The following is a 19832-nucleotide window of genomic DNA, read 5'->3' as shown; positions in this document are numbered from 1 at the left end:
TGCATGTTGCAGGACCCTCACTAAGGCAGTTGTTCCTAATTCTTTTTCTACATCAACTCCTTTATTAAAATTGTAAGCTATTGAGATTCATATGGATTTGAACATAGAAAGAATTGCTATTATTGTTTTTATCGGCCCAGCCAGCCAGATGGTCTCCGTTATTACAAATACTTCCCGTCTAGGGTAGGTTTAGGAACTAGCATTTACCTTGACAACTCCAGGACGCCGACTGAAAATGTGCGCGCTTTTCATAAACAATCTTGAAAGCCGTTAGAATTTTGTTGTTTCCTTTAAGGCTCAACAACACCGTATCATTATTCAGCGATGTCAGGAACAACTCCGAGAACTACACGACCATCTTCAGAAAATTTAAAGAAAACACGTAAAACGCAAGCTTTCTCATCGGAGAACGAACTTGTAGGCGCCCGAGGAGGCACGAAACCGCGAATTGCACCCTCCGTGATAGATCATGGATTTCACACAGATAAATACAAAACTTACTATAGTGCTTGGACGCCGGTTTTAAATAGTGCATCAAACAGTAAGGTAAAGTAGCTTGGCCAAGTGTTAAAGAGTAATTGAAATTTTACGGTTGTTTAGATAATGGTGTGTTTAAACAACCAATTTGAGTTCCACTGTTATGGAAATTACACAGTGTGAGTTTGAAAGCATACTTGTGATGATTACAAGTTTAACATTGTTTCCTTCACTCGGTTTGTTTTAGATTTTCGTAGAGCGCTTGGATTTGATCGGACACTGGGTAAGGAAGGAATAGAATTAAAATTTTAGGACGAAATGTTTAGACGAAACAAAAATGTTACATTGTTAAAGTGTTTCGTTTATTTCAATCAGTAACCACTTGGAACTTCGAGCCAATGTCTTATTTATGAAACTTACTGTCTGTAATTATTTGCGGTTGAAGAGTCTCAGTTTGAAGCAGTTTTTCAGGAGTAATGTGGGTTTACTGAAAAATTAAACCCAAAGCTAAAAATGTTTAGATTTTACTCAAATTTGCAGTCTTTTCGCTACATCATTGGCCCGGGGTGGTGTCGGGGGGGAGGGGGAGGGGTGGGGATGAGGGATGAGGTTTACGTTGGGAAACTTATAGAATGGCGGCTTTCTTTTCAACCAATATGATGTGATTCAACTTATTTTGTGTCATGTGACACAAAGGGATGACTACTTACATATATACATGATTACAGAAAAAGAAGTAACTGAAAATTTTGTGTTTTGGTTAGACATCAAGAGTTTTTTAAATGCCTTTTACTCTGTGAAATAACTGTTACAAAATTATCTGATTGGTACTCAATGGTTTTGATAAATCTTCCTGAACTTTAGGGTTGTCGTTCTTGGTATTCATGCCATAGTCCCTACCTTTGATGTGTAAGAAGCCTAAACAACTACTGAATAGGAGACTGGTGATTTTACTCCACTGAGTTATGTTTATCAAGGGAGGAATGAGACTTATCACTTAGGTGGTGGCTTAATGTAAAGAGGGTGCATTAATAAGGGCAGGGTGCTGTAAGACCCCCACCTCTTGGCTGAGAGCGCTCCCCCCCTTTCCTCCCCCCCCTCCATTCCCACTTCCTTCTGCTAAGTGAGTTGGTGGATGTGCTGGGATAGGCCTACAAGCATTAGGGTTGTCCTAATCAATGACCATTTATCTCTCTTTTCTCAAGTCCATTGTAGTTTATATTCTTAGGGAATAACTTTATTAGCCCCAGGCCTCCATTCTGTGCCCGGCTAGCTGTTGACTGACATTTGGTTGTCATATGATCACTTGGTTTGTCAAGTAAATTGTTCTAGTTGTTTCTTTACCCTCTCACCTCCCTCCCTGGAGACCTTTTGATTCCTCAGGGACTCCTCGTTCCATCAGTAAAGATGTCCAATTAGATTCTGTCTTATATGTTGGCTATGTTGTACAAGAGGGGTGTGGCTGGGAATAATCATGAGAATTTAATATGGTATTCTATTAAATTAATTTTTATCTTAAATTCTCATTACCTATGTGATTGGGACTTGTATTATGATTCTTCATGAAAAAAATATTGCATAGTCACCTCATACCATTTGCCATGCATGAGAGTTGAAAAGTTCAGTGCCATGGAGATTTTATCACAGATTCTCATGTTTTTCTTTATGATGTATCTGTCTGATTTCAAAACAATCCATGATGAAATTCACCTTCTGCCAATTTTTTTTTTTTTTGGCAGTTTTCTATGTGGACAGATGCACAACGGAAGAAATTTCTTACATTTATTCTAAAGAGATGCACCAAGTCACAGTTAAGATTTGTGAATGAAGGATGGTTCAAAAAACAACTTCCAATTCTCCATTTAGACTTCACAACTGTTTTGCCGCAGTTCATATCCACATATATTTTTTCATTTTTGGACCCAAGAAGTCTTTGTCGTGCTGCACAAGTGTCATGGCACTGGAAGTTTGTATGTGAACAAGATGTCATCTGGATGCCAAAATGTTTGCGGTATGGTTGGTATTTGCCTTACACACCAAGCAGTAGAGAATTTGGATGCTGGAAACACCATTACATCATGTGCACTAGCTCCCTTGATATGGAAGCTCCATCTAGGATGGTAAGTTTTTTTCTTATCTGATATGTTACAAATAACTGATATGTGAGGCAGTGTGCATGACACATTTATGCTCACCTGTATATACACTGTAGGCCACTGAAGGTGTGTTCATTTCATTTTCGTAGGCAGAGAATTATGGTCAATTTGCTGACAACAGCCTTAGAGTTACTCAAGGAAAGATCAAACAAAAAGCAAATGAAAAGAGGAAGATCAGAGAAGCAAAGTATTACAGAGAAGGTATACAGGGACATAAACTGTAATCTGACCTTGTAAGCTAAAATAACAAATTTTAACAAATAAGACAAGAACTCTCTCTCTCTCTCTATAAGGCTACATTAGGTATCTTTCTTTGCTTCAAAGAAGACTTTTTTTGTCCACAGTAGCTTGTTTTTCACCTTTTATTATTGCTGTCTCTATTTTATAGAAGTTGATGAGCCATTTTTACCTAATCCTTAAATTTACTTTTATCACACAAAACCTCCTTCATTGTAGTACAACTACTGTTATTTACCTTTAAATGAGCCAGAAATGTTAATTAACTATGTTTTCGCCTAAATTACAGAAAAGTATATTATGTAAGAGCAGTGCATTATCTTATATGGACTTGATTGAAACCATGTAGCCAACTGAAAAATAAGCTTTGTAATAAAATTCTGCCCCAGACTGCTGATAATCTACATCTTTCTGTGTCCTCTCTTTTCTTTCATTAGAGACTCGCCGTCCACCTTGGTTGGACACTGATCCCCAACCCAGGGACTTGGAGAATTCAAGGAAGGCTATGCTTTATGAACATAATCCAAATCAACCATATTCTCCCAACCAGCTGAGAACTGAGAGACTGGGACTGAGTACCAGACCTTTGCACAGGAGGTCAGCGACTGCTCCAGCACACATGGCAATAGAGAAGGTTATGAAGGTAATTACTTAGTGTTAAATACTATAAAATGAGCCAGCACATTAGTTAAACCTCATGCAATCTTAAAATAAGCATCAAATAAAATAGATATAATTCATTCATTCAATGACAATGGAATGCAATTTTGCCAAAATGTTATCATTTTACCCCACCCCAACCCAAGATAACAGAAACCAGCACCCTAAGTTTGCTTTTTGTCCACTTTAGTTTGCATTGAATGGAAGAGTGCAAAATTTTGTTGGCTTGTTTGGGAAAATATTCAGACAGAATCTATAATAAAGGTTTCCTTGTATAGAAGGAAGACAGGGGAAGGGGGGGTGGGGGTAGTGGAAATAAAATGTAAAGGGTTAGACCTCGATCCAGTCCGTACTATCCACCTTACTGAAATAGGAGTTACTTCATCCCTTAATTAGTAATGTGTCACTTTTCTTTTATTTGGGACTAAGTGGAGTTTTGCAATTTCATTTTTGTCTTAGATCAGCGAAACTGTCGACGTCAACGGCAATGTTATTGAAGAAGGAAAAGAACCAGTACCCTCTTCAAAGTTGACACTCACAGAAGCTCTTGCCGCCGAGTCTGGAGGTACACCTCACTTGTGCTATTACTTCACTGAGCCGGTTTATACACATGTTAATTATCTTTGTCTCGACATTATCTCTCAGGGATGGAACACCTGAGAGTGACTGGTTGAGTACGTTGTTTTAGATTTTAGATTCAAGCATTAATGCTTATTGGTATTAGTACTCTAGACAAGATTAATGACTCAGAAATGCACCTCAGCATTCCAGCTACAAAATCGTTATTCGTGGTGTTTGTCAACTCACTCTTGCTTTTTATGAATCTGTAGTGGATCAGACGTGGCCTCAACCAGTTCCTTCTTCACCAGTGCGACGGTAGGTTGTTATGTCATAATATTAAGTCCATCTTATTTCTGCCACTCTGTCTTTCATAGATCAAACCCATCACTCACTTACCAACTCTCTCATGCTTCTGGTTTATCTTACGACGCAATGTAATTGGCCCAGAAAAATCACCCCCACTCTCTGATCGCTTGCTTTTTCTCGCATTTTTAAAGGCTGATTACGCACGACAACTGTAATTTACAGCAATTTTGAATTGAGTATGGAAAGTAATCTGGGATTGCTTTGGTTATACTTAACTCTGTGATTGGATACTTAGCTCTGTGGTTGGTCCAAAAATTCGTGCCATCCTCTTAAACAATCAAATGCAAAACTATAAACAATCGCGACTTGGTAATTCGTTTTTTTCCGCGCTTCCAGCAGTAAGTTTTCACTTTGAGTTCTCATTGGCTAATGTAATGCTAACCTTTGTTCTGATTGGTTGCTGGGATTAATTTGGTTTTGGTTTTTCGACGTTGACGGGTTGACGTTGTGACTTTAACCTATGACATTTGAAGATTTCGTATTCAGCAAGAACCTTGAACTTTCATGTAAGTCAACGTACGTTTTTACTTCTCTTTGGAACAAGCAGTTTGTGCATAAATCCGACAGAAACTTGGACACAATTTTTATTTTCTTTATTTTCGCAGGCAAGATCTTACGTGTGGAATTCATCCTAGTTTGCATGACTCCATGCTAATAAAAAGAAGTTCTCAGGTATCTGATATTTTTGTGTTCAGTGTGTTTTATCCGCTATGTTTTGCTGAACCTAACTCGCGTAGTTTTGCAATTTACTTTGAAACCTTTTAAAATGCACGGACATATTCAGTCTATGAAACAATTATGATAACTTAAGGTGTCCTCGCACGTTTTCGTCCTTCCTTAGTAATGTTTTTTTTTTCCATGAGAAATGCCACAATGCTTACAGCCTTATCTAAAAAATGATTTACAATTCTAGGACCTTTCAAGCTCCGTTAATCCTGCCGTTATATTTATTTCATCGGAAATCCCAGCATCTGAGGTAGGTTAACCTTCTCGTGAAGCCGCAAAAAAAGATTGCATTTCCCTCTTCCCGCTTATCGTTAGAATCCTTCAGTTACTTATGGAGGTGAAAGTCTTTAAGGTTTAGATACTCTTTGACAAGAATATGGAGGGCGGGAAAAGTTCAGTGCGTCACTGATTAATGTAGTAGTATGTACGTTAGAGAGGTTTTGATTGCTTTAAGGTTTGCATCTGTTTGGTCGGGAGGCTTCAAGACCAATCACTGTGCTTGTGTGCACTGAAGAAAAGAAATGTAATGCAATCCTGGATGCAACACTGTGAGTTCGGGAAAGCGCTTTTCACTTCAATGTGGTCCCTTTAGGCAACTCTTGTTTCTTTTCTCTTATACTTTCTTACTTGCGTTTAGCCTCGATATTGCATTTTTTCGTGTAATACCTCATTGGGCTTTGGCTTTTCTCTCTTCCGGTTAGTTATTGTTAGAAGCTGTTAAGTTTGGAGTCATTGCAATCCCGTACGAGTATGAAGGCACAACCTTAGACGCCTTGATGGAAAAGTTAAGGCTCGCTCTGCAGGGAAGACAAGCCAAGTGAGAATTTTCTGATGGTTGTTATCTATCAGCACATGTTAATCCATCAAATGTTTTTGCTGGAGCGTGATTGGTCGTGTCTTGTGACGTTACTAAATATGCTCCAGTTAAAACTTGGGAATACCCAGTATTATTAAATTTTCAACTTCGAATATTGCATATCTATTGTTCCGATTGGTTCACTCAACTTCGGTTATTAGCACATATTCCGAGTTTTGTTGGATGCGAGATTTGTTATGGTTAACGCGGCGCTACGTGACTTGTGGACTATTTATCATCTCGTGTCCAGCTTTCGCTCGTTAAAATGATTGTTTAACATTTCCTTATTTTCAAATCTACCTCAGTTACCTTGAAAGCCTTCGCTTCAAACTTAATTTATGATGGGAAGGTTCTCTACTGTTGTTACACAAGAAGAGATATTTATGACGCGAAGCTGTTCGAGAGAATTTTGTGCTGCGTACTACAAAACGTTTTCAAAGAATAAAAAAAGAACAGTCGCCTTTATTTGGCGTGGTTTTTGTGTGTGTTTAAGTTTATGGTTTTTAGTTTTCCTCGAAGCTCGAGGAAAGCCGTCCTCTTCTCGGAAGCTACTTGTGAAGTTCTCGAAGTAAGACATCGTGCCTGAGATTGGTATGTTTGAACGTCAACCAGGGAAACAGAGTCGGTTACATGAGGCCGGAACTTGCTTGAAAACTTGTTTTATGTTCTCGACTTCGTTACGAAGCAAGAACTTAGTCGATATCCAGTGTTCTTGACTTCTAGCTTAATTTAACTCAACGGTCTGGTGTTTCTGAAGTTTTGTTCTCTTTGTATCGTCTTTCACAGCTGCATTGGTTTGTTTGCTTGGGGTGACTGTGGCACTATACGTCTTGTGAAAGGTCAGTGACCATGTGTAGCTAACTTAGAGTTTTCTTTTTCGTTCTTTTTTTTAAGGATCTGAATCTAACTTTTCAAGTCAAGGAATTTTCAATTTTAACTTCTGCTTTCATATCTTTATGATGGAATTTTTGCAATATATGTGATTAATCACAGTAATCTTTCTGACTCGTTGCGAATTCACATTAAAAGCGGCTTTTGTGCTGATATTGGGCGTCGTGTGCTGTTGAAACTAAGACAGTGTTTTGTGCACAGGTAAGATATTATCAGAAGAGACTGTAAATGAACCAAACATGCGACACTTCTGGGAAACAGTTACGACAAGTGTTATGGCGCGAGAATCTGGAGGTCACATGGACATATTTATACCGCTGGTTGAAACAGGTGAGGAGTCTCTTATTTGTTCACAAAGAAAAAAAAGCTATGGGTTAATTCGTTAATTGGTTTACCATCGTGCTTTACTGAGGCTGCAGAAATCATAGAATCCTTTACACGCTGGCTAAGTTAGGCATTTGAAACATCGCTAGGGAGCACGCAAATAATTTACCTCGCACATTGCACTTTCAGTAGTTCAAAAGAAGCTGGTGTCCAGTCTACCGCCGCCCATAAGACCTCAGCTATTACTGTCGTCCGTTGATCCTGCCAGCAAGCTCTCTTTCATGTTTGAGTTTCACCTTACAGCCCCTTTTTGGGTACAACTGCCCGTTACTCCATCAGCAGTTGAAACCCCTGCACTTTCCAGACTAAGTACCATGTACTAGTTTTTTGACAAAAATGTTTTTCATCTCCGTTCAGAGAAAGGAATGGACCTGTTGGTGCAGTTGGGTCTCTTAACCGACATGCAGTTTTCTTGTCCTACTGGAATGACAGGATCCTTTGCAAGAGGTGTGGCTGGTAACCAAAAACTTTACATGTTTATTTTCATTCAATATCTTTCGAGTATGAGCACCTGTTTTGAGGGAGATACTTAGGCTTAGTTGTAATTGTGTTGAAGTTATGATTGAATGGTCCTGAGCTTCAGTAAGGGTCAAGGATGTGGTGTTCCTGCAGGGGCAAGACAATTCCTCCAAAATGCCTCTCTCGGTTCAAGGTTTAAACGGGAACTTGTCAGGGAAACGTAACGAAATTTTCAAAAGAAAACCTGGGAGGGACGAGTATTCAACCCAGGGATTGAGAGATAAGTTAGGAAAAGTCTTTACTTGAGCCACTTGGCGCATCCATCCTCCCCCTCTCCCCGTTGAATGGGATGCTAGTCCATCGCCACGTTTCATCAGACTCCCTGGACAATTCACCAGTATCTATTTATACTCCTGGTTGGAGAGAAGCGCTGTGAGAGAAAAGAAAACCTGGGAGGGACGAGTATTCAACCCAGGGATTGAGAGATAAGTTAGGAAAAGTCTTTACTTGAGCCACTTGGCGCATCCATCCTCCCCCTCTCCCCGTTGAATGGGATGCTAGTCCATCGCCACGTTTCATCAGACTCCCTGGACAATTCACCAGTATCTATTTATACTCCTCGTTGGAGAGAAGCGCTGTGAGAGTAAAACGTATTGCCCCAAGAAAACAACACAATAACCTGGTCAGGCCCAGACTCCAGCGTAGCTTTAACCATTGGGCCGCCATGTCTCCAACGCTGTAAGAGAAGGGGGGAGGGAGAGGGGGAGGAGGAGGTAGGAAGCAACACTTGGACCACAATAATCACGTGAGCCGTCATTCTCATTGATCTCTTCTTGAGACTTTATCTTTAACTCGTGGTATATTTTCTATATATTTTCCATGGTATAAAATCTTGTCTTAACCGATTCCACAGTCGAAAGCGAATGGTTGTTTGTCCCCAACTCTGGTTCTCCGCCATCTTTATATTTTAATGCGACAAAATTTGGTTCTTGGTCAAACACCGTGGATTATATCGAGGTTTGTTATTTTGACACTCAACAATTTATTTCATGTTTCAGTTGAAAGAGAGGGAATTTTTATTAAGTTACGATAGAAGCGTCTTTTTTTGTCTCATCTGTAGGAATGCGTTGATGTTGTAAAGAAAAATCTCGACTGTTTCTTTACTGAAGAACAGAGAGATCTGGCTAAGCGTCTTGTTGGTAAGTTAACGCCAAAGAATGCCTTGAGGAACTGATTTAACGTGACAACGGGCAACGATTGGGAATCAGCTGTACTTCCCAGAAACGTTTGATGAAAATATAGAATAATAAAGAAGAGGAAAATAACATGGAAGGATAACGTACACTGATGGATGTGCAGTCGTAAGATTTTAAAAAGTTGAACTTCAAAATTAAAGTTGTATTTGCAAATGTTTTGCCATTTCCTGGTCACTGATTTGCCCTTATTTTAGAGCTAAAATTTAAGTTAGCGGACAAAACAACTGCTCGAGGAAAAACTTGGTGTTGCTAATATGTCTTTTCTAGAAGCTGGGTTGTGTGACGTTTTTGTTTCAGGACAAGTCACTTTCGAAGCCCTAGGGATGTACGAGTTGCACAACGTTTCTGAGATTGCGACTGTTCTTGTTGATGCAGTCGCCTCCCTTGGAAGGAACAACGCATCCAAGAATTGGGTATGCGTAGAAGATTGTGTAGTTACCGCTTGTTGCGATGATTTAAAAAACTCCCCTGAAAATAGTAACTTACGTCCGTGCATAACGCATAAGTTATCTCATAACTCCTTGACCCCTGAGAGTGACTAGCATCTAATTTCTCCTTACAACATCACTCCCAAATCATACATTAAGGTCACGAGAATAAAGGAAATGATCAACATTGAACTGAAGAAAGCTCTTGATTATTAAACAAATTCTCCTTTTCAGCACCTTAGGAAGGTATCCGGTTAGATCGCACCATGGTTAGATCGCTCCCAGTTAGATCGCTCCAACCAAAAGTTAGATCGCTCCACTCGAAAGTTAGATCGCTCCATTAAATAAGTTACTTCGCTACCAACGTAAGGTACTTCGTTTCATGTTGTTCTAACTTTCGAGTGGAGCGATCTAACCTTTGATTGGAGCGATCTAACTGGGAGCGATCTAACCATGGTGCGATCTAACCGTAATTCCTTAGGAAATGTACAGAGAACAGTATGGAGAAGATGCATACTAATTGTAAGGTTGTAAAGTGTTTGCAAACGTTTCGACTACCTATAGATGCGCAAATAACTTATTTTTCGACTCTTAATTGCGTGATACCGAATGGTTAAACCTATCTATAACGCGCTCTTGTTAAATGTTACATCTAAAGTCACTTTTTTGTTTTTGCAACGTTTTTCGTTTCTTTTTACTTGTGTTTCATTAGAGTGACCCAGTGCAGGGCCTTATCGATTATCTACAGAAGCACGGACATAAAGATAAGAAATTCAAAAAAGTTCGTAAAACAACGGTAAGTCAACTATTTCTCCCCCGCATTACTTTGGGAAGGGTGTGGATTTTGCTCACCGTAATTACTCGATTGAATACCGCCCTCGATTAAACGCTGAAGATGGAAGTAAGATTGCCATTTAACACCACCCTCTCATAAAGGAAGGAAACTTAATCAGGAGAAAGCAGCGCGCATTTGAGGATATAGAATATCACGATTATTCACATCTGCAATATTTACAATATACCAAACTCAGCATAATTGTCTTGAACTCCTTCCTAAAAGATCTGTTCATGATCGTGTACAACACAGGGTTGATTAAACTACTAATGTTGCAGGCGTATGGTACTAGCAATGAGATATCCCGCGGTATTCTTCCCAGACTGGCGCGGGTCGTAATGATTAGTACAAGTACTGGAATCCATAGCATTACGAAGGCCAGCACTATGGCGTACATAATTTTCGTGATGTTCACTTCTCTCATTCGCATCACCATTATTGTCTCTCCATTTTGTAAACCTTGTCCGACCTGTGTGCCATCACCATCTTCATTTTTCGGCGCCTGCCGTGGTTGAATGCGTTTTATCGTTCGAGAAACTCTGCAGTAGCTGAAAAAAACTGTTAGGAGGGAGAGTGTGATGAAGACGCCAAAGGATGCCATAGTGTAAACCTTGTGTTTGGACGAAGGAACACACACAGCGTAATTAGCATTAAAGGCGAACCCATCCTCGAATGCAATTGGTAGCGGCGTCAATGCAAAGAAGACCCAGACGATGATCATTGCCGTAAGGGACTTTCTTGGGGTGAAGATTTTTTTAAACAGCTCGGGCCTTGTGACCCGAACATATCTGTTGATGGCCGTGAAAGACATGGTGCCGACAGTGACGTGTGTCATGAAAAGAACAGAAAAGCCGCAAACGGAGCAGCCTACCCGCCCAAACTGCCAATGACCACTGACCAGAGTCACTCCCACAAACACACCGTTGGTAAGGAAGTTGAGAATGTCGCTGATTGCTAAGGCGTTGACATATATGGGCGTATACCTCCGTAAGATCGGATTTCGTGCCAAGGCAGCGAACACCAGAATGTTTCCCAAGAAACCAGCCAGAGCCAAAATTGTCCAAGAAATAGACTCCAGATAAACTCTAAGGAAGCTGCGCGCAGAAAGCTCAATTGGTGACATTGTTTACTTTTCTGTTCTCTTCTTTATTCCTGAATCTGCAAATGAAATTGTAATGTATTAGTTAGTTGCTGATTTGAGCAGTTTTGTCAACTGAAAACAAAGTTACCTTGTCAATTTTCTATAGATTTTTAGCCTTGATTTATGACTCTCGATTTCTTAATGGTTTTTTTTTTCTCGCGGCGTTTTTGGCGAAATCGGTCGGTTTCATGACTTCGTCTCACACATCTCCGGTGAAAAAAGGGCAACCGGAAAATAATTCCACTTGAAGGCAATGTCAGGGTCTCTTCTGAGCACTAAAAGAAGCGATATTAGCGAGTTTGAAACGCAGAATTATCAGCGTAAATGAATCTCCAGTTCATCTGTTTTAGGGAAAGAAGAAACAAATTTGTGCCGCAGAATAACTTGTTTAAAGCTGTTTCAATATAGAGGACACAAAAGGTGTTATTTTTGTAGACTTATTACAGTTTTGGTTTATGGTAATTTGTGATGCAAAACCATTTGTAATTAAAATAGAATGGAACCTTTTGATAAAAAAATATTACATAACTAATTCGCTTGTTGTTTGGTCATGGAAGCGTTTAAAAACATTTTCGATAAATAGTTTTGCGGGAACCTATTTTCGGTGAAGATCCGATGTTAATTGTGGTAAATGGACACTTAATGTTTCTCTATTTGTTATGTAAAAACTTTCAGGGGTGTTCCTAAAGAAGTGAATCGCAACGAGCCACTCTATAGTGCGCATGCAATTTGCAGTTCCTCGGTCCGTTCACAATATTGTGAAAGCTAAGCTGATATTTTTTAACTGAATTGAGTTATAAAAAGTGGAGTCCAATATTAAGGCACTTAAATTGTTAATGAAAATGATATTTCCCTCCAGCAATAAAAGGAAGTCGAATTGGTGAGGATTATAATAGAAGTTTGAACTTAATGACAGGTCTGTGATGAGGTTTCACCTGCTAGAAAATTTAACTTACTTTTGTTTGTTTAGGCGCAACAAGATGATTTTGCTTCAGTAGTGGAAACTGTTGATGCTGATTCCGAGGACGAATTAAATACAAGCCATTTGGTAGGTTATGAAAGCAGTAACATGATTATGATCATGTAAAATCGTAGACGGGTGTTTGAAAGTGATGGCGGAGAAACTCACTGGAGTTTCACCTCACTAAAATCTGCCATCAAAAATTCCTTAGCTTCGTCTTCTGGCTGTGATTCGTTTTTAGAAACTTCACGTTCGGTTTTAGTGAGTTTTACTTTTACAGCTTGCCTGAAGCGTGGAAGGGCTTCCGTTGAGGAGGAAATTAATCTGCAGAATATGCAAGGCGGAATTTTAACAAAAGAAAAATTAATCCCACCCAGATTTCCATGTGATGTGTGATAAACATGTTCTTCTCATCACTGAGCTGCACTCAATTTGGGTCCGTCAAAATATATTCTTCCGATTACACGCAGTGTTTTATTTCCCCTTGCTTTCAAAGTGCATAACGCCTTCAAGTTCATCTCATATTTTCGAGAATCTCTTGTGTTAGTTTATTCAGTTCTGAATGTCTCAACAGGCAACAACTCTAATCGGTGCTCATATCGGGGAATGACTGGTCATTGGGATTTAAATCCCCTATAAAATGGCGCTTGTGATAGAAGCTCAAACTTCTGTCATAATCCTAACAAATTCGACTTCCTTCACGGATTTTACTGCTGGGTGAAAGAATCATTTTCACTAACGATTTAAGCGCCCTAATATTGGACTCCACTTTTTCTCAATTCAAAAAAATCTAAGTTAAAGTTTCCTTTCCGAAGGCACTCCAATCTGAGGCCAGGACCGGCACGTCGTTTGGTGAAAAGAGGGCACAAGTAGCTCATGAAATACTCTCAACAGAGGTGGAATACATGAGATGTCTGTCTATTATTCAAGATGTTTTTAAGAAGCCTTTGCAAGCATCCCTTGCCTCAAACAGGTTTGTATTATGGAAGATATCACATTGACTGACTCACTCTAGCGATAACGAAGCTTTACAAAGTGAACCCTTTTTTCTCATGGAGCTAAAGTTTAAGATGTTAGTTGTGATTATAATTAGGACGAGTAAAGTGTTGAAGAGACAACAGAAATTTCAGTTTGACTGCACTTTAGCCGATTTAACTAACGAAAAAAGAAAGATAAAGCATTAATTGCAAAAAGAAAACAGTTAAAAGGGGCATTTTTATCATAAATAATGTCTCTTTCGGGTTATGCATGGTATTTTGTTACCTAACGCGAAACTGATGTATGAAAGGAAGGAAACTTTCCGCCTCTCTGCATCGCTCTCTTTCTCTTTCTGTTTTGTTTAGCTTTCCTTTGTGTTTTTTTTTCGCTTTCTGCATTAATAGCAGGCTCCAATTCCGTGGAACGAAGTTCTGATTAGAGAGGCTCACCATATTTCAACGTAGAAATTCACAACAGCTGGAGTAAATTAAACTGTTCTTGCTTTTTTCGCGGCGCATCCAAATTGAGAATTTATTGGTTTGGAACGAGAAAGGGAAAACAAAACAGAAAAAGTAAGAGCTATCGGGGCAAGAACAAAAACTTCAACCTACTGTGTCAGTTGTATAGGTTTTGAAAAATTATCTCCGTTTTGGATAGTTGTTGTCTTTTTCCACGTAACAAGTTTTTTAATTTTTAGGGCCATAATCAGCTCCGCGAATATTCAGAGTTTGTTTGCTGACAGTGAGACGCTACTGGCCCTTAGCAGGTATAAAAGATAAGAAGGGATGCAGATGGATAAAGATCGAGGAGATCGACGAATTGCAAATAACGAATGCGAGAAGCACACTTTGACTTGCTTGATTGATATTCTGCATACTAATTTCCAGGAGTAAAGCAACACTGTGGATTTTTCTTATATTAGCTACCTCAAAAAAAACACACTGTTGGACCTTATCCCTTGTTTAACAACCTAAATCGACAAGAAGAATTAGCTACCCTGGCATTTTACTAGATATTCCTGACAGTTCGCCGGCGCCCCTCCTTACATTTAGCCGCGCGAGGAGAAGCTCTGTAAGAGTTAAGTGTCTTTCCCAAGGAAACAATACAATGTCCCAATCAGAGCTCGTACCCAGATCTTAGACATCTGGTATTTTGCGTGCAAACAATTGATCCCAGATAATAACAGTTTTTCGTTTGAATCTGTTTCAGTCTTCTGGTAAATGACTTGTCAAGCCGATTAGACAAATGGAATTCGCATCAAGTAAGCTCACGGGGACCAAGCATGTCTCCCGTCTCTGAAACAAATTACACTTGCGATATTTCTCGCTCAAAAGTAACTGAATCTAGTTCAAACAAAGTAATCAAATAATGTATTTGCACTCAAGAGCTACAGCTTTCAACTTCAGTTACGCTTTGCTCAGTTAACAGGAGATCCTTGAATTGATTTTGTTAGAAACAAGAGGGATTTCCCTTCAACTTCTCTTCGCAGATAAGAATCTTAGGACCAGTTCCTTGTTGATATTAAAAAGAGCTATTTTCGATCAACGTTTTATTGCAGCCATCTCATCCCCCAATAAAGAGTAACATGAGAGTAACAAAACTTGTCAGCCAAAGGGTTTCATTGTAATATAACATGAGATTCTCTCAACTGCTCAACAAGCAAACGTGTAGCTGCTAAAAAGGAGAATTACAGATCGGATTTTTGGAGTTAAGGGGTCAAAGAAGTCAGCATAAGCTAATATAACATAAAATTATTGAGTAAGCTGCCATTTATTACTACTGAAATGTTACTATGCTTAATATTTTTCAGATTCTGGGAGACATTTTCCTCAAGTTCACAAATCAGCTGCGGGCCTACACGAACTTCCTGAACAATTATCCTGTCACTCTACTAACACTTGAGAGGGTAAGAAACCGCAAGTGACCTTAAACTTTTTGCGGTCTTTGTCCTCCTAGAGGAAAAGATATTAACTTATTTCTCGCACAAAATTTATCTCAAGAAATGGAGCTAGTTCAGGATAAGTTTTCAGTTATATTGGATTAATTAAGGTTAGCGGTGAAAGCTTCATTTCATAGAGCAGTTTTCAAATCAGTGCCGAAAGTACCTCAAGATCGCTTTGGTCGTGCTTTATTTTGCTCTGTGATTAGTCTACAAAACTCGTTCCACTCTCTCAACCATGCAATCAGATTCAAAACTCACATAATAAAGGGGGTAAGTTTCTAAAGAAACTGTGGTGGTGTTATGTCGATGGGAGAGTATACCAAGGTAATCTAGTATTATCAACCAAGTTGATAACGTAAATTGGCCACCGTAAATAATTTAAAAGCTGAAGTTTCGAGCGTTAGCCCCTCTTCAGAGCGATCCCGAGTTGATAATACTAAATTACCGTGCTAAACTAATCACAACTTGGACACCCACGTTTTCCCGCGCTTTAGGCAGTATGGTTGGTTTTACTTTGAGTTCTCGTTAGCTCTTAAAAGTACATCCATTCCTCTGATTGGCTCTTGTGATTACTCTGGTTTGGAAAATACGATACTCAATCGAAAAGTGCTATATTGCATTTTAAACCGTCCGATTACATCCATCCATTAGTATGCTAGGGATCATTGGTTCGCACAACATCTCATATTTTCTTTTGGTGGTGAAGGTGGAAAAGCGAAAGGTTCCCTGATTGAGTTATGACTGCATCGTCTGTTTCGTTTATTTGTAACAGTGTAGAGAACAGAATCCTCAGTTTCGTTCATTTCTCGGCCGTCATGAAAAGCAGCCAAGCACAAAAATGATGAGGTAGGTTGTAGAAACAAACTGATCAACGGACAGACGAACAGAATGAACCTTTGAGACTTTGATAGATTGCTCATGTTTGCTGAAAGGTCCACACGTTAAATCTTTCACCCCCGGTTCCATCATAGTTCGCATTTATTGAAGAGTGAACTAACTCTTATTGTCACATTTCATTTTCAGTTTACCAGAATTCCTTTTTCTTCCGGGAAGAAGAGTGAAAAGGTTGGTAAAATGAAGAGTTGCCAAACTTTTTTTCCTTTTGAAAAGTAACCTTCTAGCCCAGAAATAGGAAAAAAAATTGAAACATGCTTTTAAGGCCCAACATTACCAAATTTTTAAAATTGTCATCGATTTTGAAACGTGAACAGAGCTTATTTCTTTTTCTTTGTCTTTAGTTACGTAGAACTGTTGGAGGCTTTCTTGAAGTACACGCCCCCAGATCACGTGGATAGGAAAACCCTCCCTCAGGCCATCGAGAAGTTCAAAGATCTCGACTGTTTATTCAGAGAGGTGAATGCAGCAGAGGAGAGCTTTGTTTAGTTTAGGCAAACTGTTACTTAAGTCTCTCGTCAAAACGAACCCTATTGCGACCGTCATTTGGTGTATGAAATGACCAAAGCGTATATGAAAATGTAACTAATTGATGTAGTAAACATTGAACACGATCGTGGGTTATAGATAGAGCGCATCTAGGAAGAGGTTCGTAAGACAAGACCAAAGTGGAATGTTAAGTTTCAGTCTTTTTGTCCAGTTGGCGTATACTTAATGAAATGCTCTTCTTAACAGTACAAGAACCGTCTAGAAAGAGAGAAATTTCTCCAAGAATTGCAGAAGAGAATAGTTAACTGTCCGGTGAGTCGTTTGTTTTCGTCTATACATTTGGATTCTAAAACCTTAAAAGCGTACACCTTAGAAAATTCTAGAAGGGTTCGTGCAGGTAATATGGGGGACATAGATGCCCATGGTTATTGCGCTGGTTTCCGGGTCTAGAGGTCTGGGTTCGAAACTGACTGAGTCAGTGTGTTGTGTTCTTGGGCGAAATAATTTGTTCTCACAGTGCGTTGCTCTCCCGCTAAATGGGTACCGGCGAATTATCAGGAAGCCTGATGAAATGCTGGGGCGTAATCTTACGATCGACTAACATCCCTTCCAGGAAGGACTTATAATACTCCTAGTCGCTTCATGCCAAGGTAACCGGGATAAGGTCTGGCTTGGAGGGCCACTGGGCTCGAGTACAGACTTAACTTTCCTCCATATATCTAATAACTGACTTTCTTATACAGGTGCTCGCTGAGAAGGGTCGCCATTTCATTCGTGAAGAGAATGTTATTCTGCTCTCCACTCCAAGCACTGGAAAAGAAGTAAAACCAGAATTTAGGTAAACAGAATTAAACCAGATGTGATTAGAGATTAGTAAATAGTCCGTAGTCATGCGTGCTTATATCAAATTATGAAACACCTCCTTTATTCCATTTCTTCCATCTTTAATAGCTGGCGAATACCTAAGAACACAATTGGAAAATAAATCAATCAGTTAAGAGATAAATGAGAAGAGACTGGACCTCGAATACAGAATCAAAATGTGGGAATACAAAAAGAATACAAAGGGGGGAGAGGAAGAGAAAAATTGTTTCTCGAAATTTGAAAACGAAAGAGATTTTCTACATCTTAGACCAATACGGTCACTTCAGAACATGATTGTATCCGATAAATCATTCTGTTCATTTTTTTGTTGCCTTAATTTATGCCAGGATTTACCAACAAGTTGGAGACCTTGGTTTCTTCTTGTTTAATGATGCTCTGGTGATCACGACCCTAACCTACAAGTTTGTACCTTTCCAAAGACTAGTTCAACGAAACTATAAGTAAGTAAAAGCAATATAATTACAAATTTCTATTCTTAAGTGATTAGAGGTCGTTTTCGTATCAAATTTTGCTATTTTAAGCTATGTCACGCCATTCTTGCTCCAGTTTTTGCGTTTCCAGTTGAATAGAACTGTCCCTTAAGTGTATTTGTGTATTTCAATCACTTCTTGCTTCTCAAGGTTCCAAGCATGCCTCACCTTGAAGAAACTGAAAGTGGAAAATCTAGCTGATTCGAAATGTAAGTTTATTAATTGTTGGTCAATATATATCCCGCAAAAAATTATAAATCTGATAAAAATTTAAATTCAAATTTATGTCGAGCCACCTGATCATTAATCAGCCACTACCAGTCGTATTGAGGGCAACGAAAGTGAAGGGTATGTAAAAAATAAGTGTCTGTGGAGCAGGAAATGGAGTATGACCTCAGTGAATAAAAAACAGCTTTGAATGTCTCCAAATCCTCGGAAGGTGCTAATGCGAACTCCCTTCCACTTCCTCTTTACTGTAAAATCCTCCCATAACAACGTTTTCATTTTCATTTTAGATATAAAAAATGCATTTACCATTGTGTCACCAAAGAGATTATGGTTCTGCCAGTCACACTCATGGGATCAGAAATTTCAGTGGATTTCCGTTCTAGAGAGTGCCATTACCTCAGCATTAGAGAAATGCTAACGCATCCAGCGCCAAAAAAATCTCCTTTCCAGCCGTTGTTTGGTATTGTCATGATGTAAAATTCAGTTTCTCCGTCGAACAGCACGTCGCGTTACAGAACTAAACAAGGGCTGCTAAGAAGACAATTGCCCCATTATACCAAATACCGTATTCTTGCCATAACCTTTTGGTGAGAGTTAAACGGATTATTCCACTAGTTAAGGAAATTCTTCACAACGGTTTAAAGTGTGATGTTCGTTCGCCCCTTGACACGAATTTGTTTTGTTTTATTTAATTTTGTTCTCAATGCAAATTAAGCAAATACTCTTGTAAATAAGTCAATTTGTATTTCACCTTTGTAAAAGGGAGTAAAATTGTTATATGAATAACCAGAGCTATTGAGGAATTTAGATATATGACTTGCGTGGATTTTTTCAATAAAAAAGGAGAGTGTAACAACATTTGAATCCTTGTAATTTGATCGAGTTTGAAAACCTCTTTTTGGTCTTCAATATCACCAAAAACAAAATATTAGGACACCACCATTTGAATCCTTACAGCCAAGTTTGCTACCGCAAACGTTTTAAGTACCACCGTGATACGGCCTCCAACCGACGTTGGAAAGGTCTATGATTGGTTTAAAAACTTGCAACAATCGACCACTTGCAACACTGAAAAACAAATCGCGACTTTGTGGCGAGGGTTTTCCTCCTGCAAAGCCAACCGAAACTTCATATTTGTTACGTAAGTATCCTACATTTGTATGATTTCTCATTGTGATTACTTCCGTTTCGTTTCCAAAAAGCTGACTGAAGAGTGAAGATAGCAGCCGTAAGATATGAATCATGTGCTCGGTTTTTAGAATTTCTTACGAGTTTTCATTGATTCATTTCTTCACGTGTGGTATGCGGCGAAGTGTAAGAACACAACTTACACACAGTCTACGCCTAGCCAGGAACAGACCGCTGTTTAAGTCTTGCGTCGGCAGCAAAGATCATATCACCATAGTGACGATAACCTCATGCAGCTGCCTATCATAGGGGGTTAAAGAGGTGGGGAGGGGGGGGGGGTACTCTGGTAAAATGTAAGAGTACTGACGCCGGAAAAACGAGAACGGTGTTAGAATATCACTAAAAAATACAAAATTGTGATCCA

General features: G+C 39.2%; 2 protein-coding genes across 3 annotated transcripts; one reads left to right on the top strand and one right to left on the bottom strand.

The window, feature by feature from the left end:
* Nucleotides 1–193: 193 nt before the first annotated feature.
* Nucleotides 194–19133, top strand: LOC113685818 (epithelial cell-transforming sequence 2 oncogene-like). 2 transcript variants are annotated; one of them, XM_089213808.1, is made up of 30 exons: nucleotides 195–546; nucleotides 725–760; nucleotides 2217–2597; nucleotides 2723–2834; nucleotides 3308–3513; nucleotides 3990–4095; nucleotides 4361–4406; nucleotides 5063–5129; nucleotides 5371–5433; nucleotides 5885–6000; nucleotides 6826–6878; nucleotides 7132–7260; nucleotides 7672–7761; nucleotides 8687–8790; nucleotides 8894–8972; nucleotides 9327–9442; nucleotides 10170–10253; nucleotides 12404–12481; nucleotides 13210–13367; nucleotides 14070–14138; nucleotides 14582–14633; nucleotides 15183–15278; nucleotides 16087–16160; nucleotides 16338–16379; nucleotides 16553–16667; nucleotides 16944–17009; nucleotides 17441–17535; nucleotides 17909–18022; nucleotides 18203–18261; nucleotides 18568–19133. In XM_089213808.1, the coding sequence occupies exons 1-30, from the start codon at nucleotides 325–327 to the stop codon at nucleotides 18696–18698; spliced, it is 3159 nt and encodes a 1052-aa protein (XP_089069934.1). In that variant the 5' UTR covers nucleotides 195–324; the 3' UTR covers nucleotides 18699–19133. The 2 variants fall into 2 exon arrangements, with proteins under 2 accessions (XP_089069935.1, XP_089069934.1); XM_089213809.1 differs by lacking the exon at nucleotides 12404–12481 and having other exon boundaries at nucleotides 194–546.
* On the bottom strand, nucleotides 10300–11415 carry LOC149041658 (allatostatin-A receptor-like). Its single transcript, XM_089213812.1, has one exon. The coding sequence runs from the start codon at nucleotides 11413–11415 to the stop codon at nucleotides 10450–10452; it is 966 nt and encodes a 321-aa protein (XP_089069938.1). The 3' UTR covers nucleotides 10300–10449.
* Nucleotides 19134–19832: the final 699 nt, after the last annotated feature.

This window comes from Pocillopora damicornis, chromosome 8 (assembly GCF_964200805.1).
Source record: "Pocillopora damicornis chromosome 8, jaPocDami1.2, whole genome shotgun sequence".
NCBI classification, from domain to species: Eukaryota; Metazoa; Cnidaria; class Anthozoa; order Scleractinia; family Pocilloporidae; genus Pocillopora; species Pocillopora damicornis.
This window is presented reverse-complemented; position numbering and strand designations above follow the sequence as displayed.